The sequence below is a fragment of the Eriocheir sinensis genome, chromosome 19 (genome assembly GCF_024679095.1).
Source record: "Eriocheir sinensis breed Jianghai 21 chromosome 19, ASM2467909v1, whole genome shotgun sequence".
In the NCBI taxonomy this organism is placed as follows: domain Eukaryota; kingdom Metazoa; phylum Arthropoda; class Malacostraca; order Decapoda; family Varunidae; genus Eriocheir; species Eriocheir sinensis.
The window spans coordinates 1,961,868-1,972,313 of NC_066527.1; the positions used below are offsets into that span (position 1 = coordinate 1,961,868).

Genomic DNA, 10,446 nt, shown 5'->3' on the forward strand with positions numbered 1-10,446 from the left:
TCTCTCTCTCTCTCTCATAGGAGATAACGCGAAATATTTATCGTCTTCGTGAAAGGCTTTGCAGCTTTTCAGTGATAGGAACGAACACACACACACACACACACACACACACACACACACACACACACACCACTGAATGAGCTCCGTGAATAGTGAATGAGGAGGAAGAGAAGCATTCGCGCCTCCTCTTCCTCCTCCTCCTCCTCCTCCTCCTCCCTCCTCATCTGTTATTCATCTCCTACTTAAGTTTTGTGAGGCAGGAGGCTGGTTCTCTCTCTCTCTCTCTCTCTCTCTCTCTCTCTCTCTCTCTCTCTCTCTCTCTCTCTCTCTCTCTCTCTCTCTCTCTCTCTCTCTCTCTCTCTCTCTCTCTCTCCAAGTAAACAGTATTGTTGACTGATTTAAAGCGGCACCTTTCAAAATCTAATATTCTCTCTCTCTCTCTCTCTCTCTCTCTCTCTCTCTCTCTCTCTCTCTCTCTCTCTCTCTCTCTCTCTCTCTCTCTCTCTCTCTCTCTCTCTCTCTCTCTCTCATTTTCTCCTTTCCTTCTCATTTTTATATTGCCAATTTGTCTCCTGTTCCTCCTCCTCCTTCCTCCTCTGGTGTCTCTTTCCTCTCTTTCTCCCTTCCTTTTTTCTCTCTTTTCATTCTCCTCTGTAATAATTCTTTCCCTTCTTCGCTTCCTTCTCTATTAATCTTCTTTGCATCCCTTTCCATCTCTCTCTCTCTCTCTCTCTCTCTCTCTCTCTCTCTCTCTCTCTCTCTCTCTCTCTCTCTCTCTCTCTCTCTCTCTCTCTCTCTCTCTCTCTCCCCCCTAACCTCATATCTTCTCTTACTTTTCCTTCAATTTCACTCTCTACCATTCCTTCCAACCCTTCAACCCTTTCAACCTCTCCTTCTATCCCTTCATTTATATTTAGCTTTTTCTGTCTTTATCTTTTGCCTCATATCCCTAGTCCTCCACTCTGCTAACACCCCCTTTTTTTCTTTTTTTTTCGACATGTTTTCTATTCTTTCAAGCCTTATTCCTTCTCTCTCTACCATTTTTCTTCTTCTAATTTCTTCTGACTCCTATTCTTTCTACTTTTCTTTTTACTTGCATACGTCTCTTATCAATACACCACTCTTTTCTTTTTTTTCACACGCCCTATTCACATAACCACTATTCCTCTCTCCCCCCTCTTCCTCTTCTTCTTCCTATACTTGCAAATGTCTCATAAGAACACGCTAATCCCTCTTCTAATTTCGTTCTCATCTACCACAGACTTGGGCTAATGTGACAGAGATTAGCACTGAAGCCACGCGGAGCTATAACCTATGCCCCAATCCTCACCTGTACCCCTTTTCTCCTCCCCAGATCCCCCCGGGCCGCCCACCATCACTGGCTACGAGACTGGGGAGATTCTTCTAGCGGGGGAGAGGCGTACGTTAACCTGCCGTGTGTCTGGGGGCAATCCACGACCCTGGGTGCTCTGGTACAGGGACGGGCGCCTCGTGGACGACACCACCTCCGAGGACGAGGACGGGGTGTTCAACGCGTACGAGGTGACGGTGACGGCGGAGGAGGGCGGCGCCGTGTACGAGTGCAGCGTAACCAACGACCTGCTGGAGACGCCCTACACGGCCAACGTCACGCTCACTGTGTACTGTAAGTGTGTTTGAGTGTTTCTGGGTGTTTAGAGAGGGTGTAGGTGTATACTGTGTTTGGGGGGAGGGTACAATGAGTGTATTGTGAGTGTATTAGTGTACCTTGACCAATGACCTACTGGAGACACCCTACCCAGCTAATGTCACCCTCGCTGTGTACTGTAAGTGTGTTTGAGTGTTTCTGGGTGTTTAGAGAGGGTGTAGGTGTATACTGTGTTTGGAGGGAGGGTCTAATGGGCGTATTGTGAGTGTATTAGCGTACCTTAACCAATGACATCCTGGAGACACCCTACACAGCTAATGTCACCCTCACCGTGTACTGTAAGTGTGTTGCGGAGTGTTTATGGATGTTTGAGGATGGTATAAGGAGTGTACTTCATTTCAGGAGTTAGGAAAGGCCTTTTTTTTTTACAGCAGAGGAGACAGTGCAAGGGCGTAAAAAAAAGAAAACAACATTGAAAAAAAAAAAGCCCGCTACTTACTGCTCCTGAATAGAGTAGTGGCCAAAAAGAGAAATCAATTTCGGGAGGAGAGGCGTCCTGATACCTTCTTCTTGAAAGAGTTCAAGTCGTAGGCAGGAGGAAATACAGATGAGGGAAGATCGTTCCAGAGTTTACCAGCGTGAGGGTTGAACGAGTGAAGATGCTGGTTAACTCTCGAATAAGAGGTTTGGACAGTAAAGGGATGAGCTTGATCAGAAAGTCGTGTGAGGCGAGGCCGCAGGAGGGGGGGGAGGCATGCAGTTAGCAAATTCAGAAGAGCAGTCAGCCTGAAAATATCGATAAAAGATAGAACGAGCGGCAACATCGCGACGGAATTTAAGAGCTAGATTATCAGTGTATGAATGCAGTGTGACAAAAGACCTCCTGGAAACGCAGTACACAATGTCGACCTTACTTTGTAGTGTAGTGTTTCGGGGTATATTGTGCGTTCAGGAATGGTGCCAATGGTGTATAGACGGTTAAAGGGAACAGTATACCAGTGTAGCGTGATAAATGACCTCTTGAAAAGGGCGTTAGTGAAGTTGTAAGGGAAAAAAAAAACAATACTGAAGATTAAATGGAAACAGTATGAGGGGGTAGTGGGACAAATAATCTGCTATTGTCATCTTTAGTGAGTATTCTAAGTGTGGTTTTAGGTGTATTGAGTGCATAGGTGTGAAGATGAAGAGAGAAAGAGATAAACTGATAGACAGAGAGGGAGAGATTTGGTGAAAATATTTAGTCATTCAGGTGTTGACAACTTTGAGGAAACAGTGGATTAAAATATGATGTGTGAGTCTATGTGCATGTATACGTGTGTGAGACTGTATAGATAGACAGAGAGAGAGATATATGATTAAATTATTTAGCCTTTCCAGTATTGACAACTCCGAGAAAATAGTGGCATGAGATATAACTGTGTGAGTGTATATGTAGGCGTGAGAGAGAGAGAGAGAGAGAGAGAGAGAGAGAGAGAGAGAGAGAGAGAGAGAGAGAGAGAGAGAGAGAGAGAGAGAGAGAGAGAGAGAGAAAAGTCGGGCAGCAACCCTCGCCTGAATATTGCAAGACTATCAGGGGCGAGGAGGAGGAGGAGGAGGAGGAGGAGGAGGAGGAGGAGGAGGAGGAGGAGAGAGCTAAGCCGTTTAATACTTCATGCCCGCCACTTGCTCTCCCGACTCGGGCCCGAAGTGCTGATGTCCTGCTGGGATTCTTCTTCGTCGTGTGATTTGATTCTTTTTTCTCTCTCTCATGTGTGTGTGTGTGTGTGTGTGTGTGTGTGTGTGTGTGTGTGTGTGTGTTCTTGTTTATGTATTGCCTTCTCCTTTTCGTTAATTTCCTCTTCTTCTAATTCTCTCTCTCTCTCTCTCTCTCTCTCTCTCTCTCTCTCTCTCTCTCTCTCTCTCTCTCTCTCTCTCTCTCTCTCTCTCTCTCTCTTTCTCTCTCTCTCTCTGCTTCTCCTTCCTTCTTTATCTATGTTTTCTTATTCCCTCATTTCTTCTTATTTTCTGTTTTTATTTTTTTTGTTGCTGTTGTTATCGTTCGTTGTCTTCGTTTGCCTGTTGTTCTTCTTCTCATTCACTGGACTCCTTCTTCTCTTCTCGGTTTCCTTATTCTTTCATTTATTCTCTTTTCTGTCCCGTGTCTGTGTTCTTGTTGGTGTTGTTGTTGTTGTCATTGTTCTTTGTCTATGTTTGTCTATTCTTCTTATCCTTTTCCTTATCCTTCATTTCTTCCCTTTGCTCTTATTTTCTGCGTATAATCTTGTTCTTCCTTCTTGTTTTCCTTTTTATTTTTCTTATTATTTCTACTCCTGTGCTTGCTTGTTGTTGTTGTTCCTCACTGTCTTCTTGTCTTCTTATTCTTCCTTCCGTTCTTTGTCTTCCTGTGGCTGTTCAGGTTTGTTTTCCTTCTTCTCTATCTCTTTGTATTCTTTTTTTCTTCATTTTCTTCTTTTTTTTTGTGTCCGTGTTCTTGTTCCTGCTATTCCTCCTCTTCTTGTCTTCCTATTTTTCATTTTCTTGTTTTTGTGGTTGTTCTGGTTTGTCTTCTTTCTTCTATTCCTTGTATTCGTCTTCCTATTCTTTCTCTTGTTCTTCTATTTCTTCCAGTTGGTGTTTTTCTTTATTTTTCTCCTCCATTTCTTTGTCTTTTTTTTTCATTATCATCCTCTTCTTTTATTCGAGTTCCTTTCGCTTCCTCTCTTTCTTTCAATCTTTCTTTTCTCCTTTTATTACTGTCATTCATTTCTATCATCTACTTCTCATCAGCCATCATTTTTTCTTGTCTTCTTTATCATGTTTTTCTTTTAACATTTTTTTTCACTTCATTTTCCTGTCTCTCCTCTTCCTCTTCCTCCTCCTCCTTTTTTACTTTATCCTCCAAAATTCTGTATATTGTTATCTTTCTTTCTCCTCCTTCCCATTCTTTTTCTCTTTCTTCCTTTTGCTTTCTCCTTCTTTTGTTATTTATTGCTAATACTTCTCACGTTTTCGCTTCTCCTTTCTTCCCCCCATTTGTCATCTCTTTCAATTTCTCTCTCTCTCTCTCTCTCTCTCTCTCTCTCTCTCTCTCTCTCTCTCTCTCTCTCTCTCTCTCTCTCTCTCTCTCTCTCTCTCTCTCTCTCTCTCTCTCTCTCGCTTTATTATATCTTATTTCTTATTTTATTTTATTACTTATATTTAGATTTTCACTTATAGAAGAAACAAAATACCTATCGTTTTTTTTTTTTTTATTATTAAACCCAAACGTTCAAAATCATTCACATTATTTTCCAGTAAGATTTTTTTCTGATCCATCCGATATAAGTTCAGTGGCGTGTGTGTGTGTGTGTGTGTGTGTGTGTGTGTGTGTGTGTGTGTACCCTCGCGACGCATCAGTAGAATATGCAAAACTGATACTCTTCCCTTTTTTTTTAGCAAAGCTTCAATGTAGAGATAGAAATAAAGAATAAACATGAAGTGAAGGGGAGGCGGCAGTAAATAAAGAAGAGGGAGAGGGAGGAAAAAAAAAGAGGGAGGGGATTGGAAGAGGGGAAATATGAATAGACGAAGGGATACAGAAATGGGAGGAAAGGGAACGCAAAATAAGAGAAAGGAGAACGAGAGGAAGGAGGAAATGGAAGGGATGGGAAGGATGAAGTAAACAGAGGAGAGAAGAGAAGAGAGGAAGAGTAGGAAGAGTAAGGAAAATGAGGGGAAGGAAGAGAAAAAAAAAAGAAGAGGGATACGGAGGACATTGATAAGAGAATGCAGAGGAGAGGAGAGGAGGGGAGATTGAAACGAGGAGGAAGAGAGGGAAGAGGAGAGAGGGGAAAAGTAGGGGAGGGTATTACACCAGATATGGACGATGCAAAAGAGGAGGAGAGGGGAAGAATCTTGTTAGAGAAAGAGGAAGAGGGAGAGAGGATTGGCGTGTGTGAAGGCAATGGGGAGGAAGGGAAGGGAGGGGAAGGAGGGGAGGGTTAACAAAATGGATTAATGAGAAAGGAGGAAGGAGGAAGGGAAGGGAGTACTGAGAAGAATATAGAGGAAAGGGGAAATGAGAGATAGAAAGGGAAAGATAATTTTAAGAGGTAACAGAAGGAGGGAGGAGAAAGAGAAGGGAAGAGAAGGGAGAAGAGAGAAGAATACAGAGGCAAGAGGAGAAGATAAAGTAAGAAAGAGAGGGAAAGAGAGGCAAGGAGGATGAGAAGGAATAACAGAAGGAGGGAAAAAAAATTGAGAAGGGACAATGGGAAAAATAGAGGGATTGAAAATGGAGGAAGAGAAGAAAAGCAAGCGAGGAGAGAAAAGGAAAACCAGAAAAGGAAAGAGGAAGAAAGGAAAAGAGGGAGTGAAGGTTTTGTAAAAGGGAAGAAAGAAAAAAAGAAAAAAGTAACAAAGAGAAGAAGGAGAGAAGGGAAAAATAATAAGAAAAAAAATGGAGAACAGGACGAAAGAAAGCAAAAAGGGAGAGGGAGAGGCGAGAAAAGAAGGAAAGAGGAAGAAAACGTTAAGACATTGAACAAAAAAAAAAAAATAACAGAAAAAAAACAAGAGAAAAGCAGAGAGGTGGAGGGAAGAAAAAAATAGATCATAAAGTGAAAAAGAGAAAGAAAAATGGAAATAGGGAGGAGAGAAATAAAAAAAAGTAACAAGGAATATGAAAAAAAAAAACAGGATAGCATAAACCAGAGAAGGCGAAGTAGGGAAAAGGGGGGAGGATTAAGAGGAGGGGAAGGGGTGAGGCAGAGTATGAATTCGTGACGCAGCATCCGCATCTCACAAGCTTGTTAATCTCCGTCTGGTGCTTTGGCGGCTTCGTGTGATAAGAGCCGCCGGTGAGCCTAAGCCGGGGACGGGACGGGAGGGGGGGTGGCTTGGCAGTACGGGTAAAAGGGTTGGGTTGTTAAGGTAAAGTTAAGGCCCGTAATAGTATAGCTCTTTCGTCTCTCACAATATACATTTCCAAACGCCGTACAGGAAAAGAGAAGAAAAGTAAGCGAGGAGAGAAAAGGTAAACCAGAAAAGGAAAGAGGAAGAAAGGAAAAGAGGGAGCGAAGGTTTTGTAAAAGGGAAGAAAGAAAAAAGGAAAAAAGTAATAAAGAGAAGGAGAGAAGAGGCAAAAAAGAGTGAAGTTTGAGAAAAGAGAGGAAGGAGAGAAAGAGCTCTAACATCTCGAGGCTTACATGCACAGTTGATAAGGCTATTGAAGTGAGTGTGGGCATCTCCTTTGGTAGTTTTATGAGCCTAATGATACGCAGTTTTACAAGGCTTATCCACCGGCCTCTTGCAGTCTCCTTATGTTCTTATGAGTGTGAAAATAAAACATTCGTGAGAACTCGACTAACTTTCTTTGTGGCCTTTGGGAATATTTAACGTTACAGCCGAAAGCATCTGAGCGTACGGGTCTAAGACAAGTATTTTCACTCACACGCAAAACTTCCATCAGTTGGCTCACGTTTATACTGTATCAAAACACTCGAATAAATCTCCTTTTTTAGCTCAGGGCGATCGTGTTGTTGAGATATCCCGAACAAGATTTATTTCCATCAGTCAATAGATTTGCTTCACTTATTTTTGTACGTGTTGGGATCTCTCTCTCTCTCTCTCTCTCTCTCTCTCTCTCTCTCTCTCTCTCTCTCTCTCTCACACACACACACACACACACACACACATGCATGCATCAAACCTATTTTTCTTTGTATGTATGTCGTCTTTTAAATCATTATTATTATTATATCCTCGCTCTTCATTGTATTATTCTTTTTTTATTTCTAGCTCTTTTGTATTTAATTTTTTCTTCATTATTCTTTTTACTTAGTTCACTCGCAATCGCTTTAAGTCTGTCGTTTCGCTTTTGTTTTACTGCGTTGTTCGGAGCGTGTTGTCGTTCGGCTGCAAGAGTGATCCGTTTTGACGCATTTCAGAATATAACGAATCATTACGGAAAAAGAATTATCTGTCGAAATTTTATGGGAATCATTTTTAGCTCGTGATACGTATCTTTTGCAGGTTCTCTCTCTCTCTCTCTCTCTCTCTCTCTCTCTCTCTCTCTCTCTCTCTCTCTCTCTCTCTCTCTCTCTCTCTCTCTCTCTCTCTCTCGATCTTTCGTTTTCTTTTCCTTATTTCACATTATTTTATTTTATTCCCTATTTCACATTGAGAGAGAGAGAGACGCGTAAACAACAAATTAAATTCACCGGAACATTTTTATTTCTGGAAAGCTGAAAGGCGGAGAGAGAATGCGAGAGGAATGCGACGCAATCAAAAGAAAGACAGGAGGAGAAAAAAAAAATCACGTACGGGAAATAATGATGGAGAGGTGAAATTACACGTGGAAAAAAAAAGACGCACGAAACATATTACTGAAAAATATTATCAAATTTACGAAAAAAACAGTTACTTTGCTTGTCCACCATTATCAATTTTGCGCATGATATAATAACTTGCTCAAATCCATTTTTTATTCTTAATCATCACTAACGTACCTTGAGATGTTGACTTGTAATCTGTTATCAGCTCTACGCATGATATAACCAGCCCAATTCAATTCACTATTCCTGATCATTAGAATACGTTAAGATTATGGTAGTATCTCTGTTATCAGTTCTACGCATAACATAACCTGCCCAATTCAATTCACTATTCCTGATTATAAGAATACGTTGAAATTTTCGTTGTATGTTATCAGTTCTACTCATAAAAAAAGCCTGCCCAATTCAATTCATTATTCCTGATTATAAAAATAAGTTCAAATTTTGGTTGTTCGTCTGCTATCAGTTGTAGGCATAATATAACGACCTTGTCCGAGTCCATTTATTATACGTATTAGTTACGAGAATGTCATCAATTTAAGTCTGTTCCCTTGTCCACGATACCTGCTTCCCGTCTCTCAAGGTTATATATACCCAGTCTGTTTATTTTCTTTTATACTCTTCTTCGTTTCCTAGACTTCCGCTCCCAAAGAAAATATTTATGAATTTGATTCGAACAAAAAGAAAGTTAGGAGAGAAAAAAAACTGGGTCGGGGAACTTATTTTATTGGAGCTTAAAAAAAAGGGGGGATTAAAGACGAGAGAGAGAAATAAAATCAAAATACACACTTCAATTTTTGGCAAACTTTAGGTCGACAAACTTTCTTCTTCGCTGCAAAATACTGAAAGGAAGCTCGAGTCCTCCTCCTCCTCTTCTTCCTTCTCCTCCTCCTCCTCCTCCTGACTCAAAAAAGGAGACAATATGCTAATCTCACTCCTTGCCAAATATCCCTCTGCTGCTCCTCCTCCTCCTTCGCCTGTTTATTTTTTCTTCTCTTTTTTATTTCCTTTTCTCCTTCGTCCTTATTTGATTTTCAAGCTCTTTCACTATTATTTGGTTCTATTATCTTTTGCCTTCCTCTTCTTCTTCTTCTTTCCCTCTCCTCCTCCTCCTCCTCCTCCTCCTGTCCTTTGTTCGCTATCTCCATCACAATTTCCTTCTCCTCCTCCTTCTTCCTCTTCCTCGTCATCTCTGCTTCCTTTCATTTCTTTTTTCATTGCTTCTTTTCATCTTCTTTCTTTTATTTTCTGTCTTTTCTTGTATTCTTTCCTCGCTTTCCCCTTCTTTCTCCGGTTTTCTTATCCTGTTCCTTTCTTTCTTTTTTCTTTCAATTTCTTTCTCCTTTGTTTCTCTTTCTTTGTTTCCTTCTCTTCGTGTTTTCTCTCCCTTTCCTTCTCTAATTGCTTTTTCCTCCTTCTCTTTCCTATCATCTGTTTTTCTTTCTCTTTTCATTTTCTTTTCTGATTATCTTTTTTCACTTTTCCTCTTTTCATTCCTTTCTTCCTTCTCTCTTTTTTCTCACTCCTACTTTTCTCCTCTTTCCTCTTCTGTTTTCCTTTTCATACTTCCTTTTCTATTTCTTACTTATTCTTTTCTCTCCTGCTTTCCTTCTTTTCCTTTTTTCCTGTTTCTCATTCATCCTTTTTGTTTCCATCTTTCCTCTCTTTCTCTTTCTCCTTTTCCTTCCTTCTCCCTTCTTCCATTCACTCGTCATATTCATTATATTTATTTCCATCTTTATCTTCTTATCCTCTTTCTCTCTTTCCCTTCTTCTTCCTCCTCCTCTTCCTTATCTTCCTTACTCTCTTTATTGCTTTAATTGCGCTTTCGTCATGGAGTTATTATCACATTTCTCTGTCTCTCCTTCTTTATCTTCTTCTTCTTCTTCTTCTTCTTCTTCTCTTTCTTCTTCTTCCTCTTTTATATATATATTTTTGGGGACACTCAAGTCTTCTTCCACTCGATATCTCTCTCCTCTCCTGACCTTTCCTCCTCTTCCTCCTCCTCCTTCTCTTCCTCTTCTTCTTCCTCCACCTCCTCCTCCTCCCTTCCGGCTTCTCTTGTTTTATTTTCCACTGTTTCTTCTTTCCCTTTCTCTTTCTCCTATTTCTTTGTATGTTTCTGCCTCCGTTTCTTCTTCTTTTTCTTCTCCTCCCTCTTCTTCTTCTTCCCATTCTTCTTCTTATTATTATTATTATCTTTAACTTATCATGCTCTTCCTCTTCTTTTCATGTCTCATTTTTCTCCTCTTCTTCCTCCTCCTCTTCTTTTATCCAACACCATCATTATTTCCTCCTCCTCCTCCTCCTCCTCCTCCTCCTCCTCCTCCTCCTTCTCCTCCTCCTCCTACCTCTCCTCCTCCTTCTCCTCCTCCTCCTCCTCCTCCTGGGCGTAAGAAACAAAGGCCAACAAATAAAAGCCAAATTACAAAAGATTCTTGGGTAGAAAATTTTTACTTCGTTTCTCTCGTGGGTGATAATTCTCTCTCTCTCTCTCTCTCTCTCTCTCTCTCTCTCTCTCTCTCT

The 10,446-nt window shown here is 40.9% G+C and overlaps 1 protein-coding gene across 1 annotated transcript in view; it reads left to right on the plus strand.

Annotated features, from left to right (window-relative positions):
* LOC127000508 (nephrin-like) overlaps nucleotides 1-10,446 on the plus strand; it is a 227,886-nt gene that overhangs the window by 84,602 nt on the left and 132,838 nt on the right. The window contains 1 exon segment of the mRNA XM_050864237.1: nucleotides 1,355-1,645. Within this exon segment, the coding sequence (XP_050720194.1) occupies nucleotides 1,355-1,645 (291 nt within the window).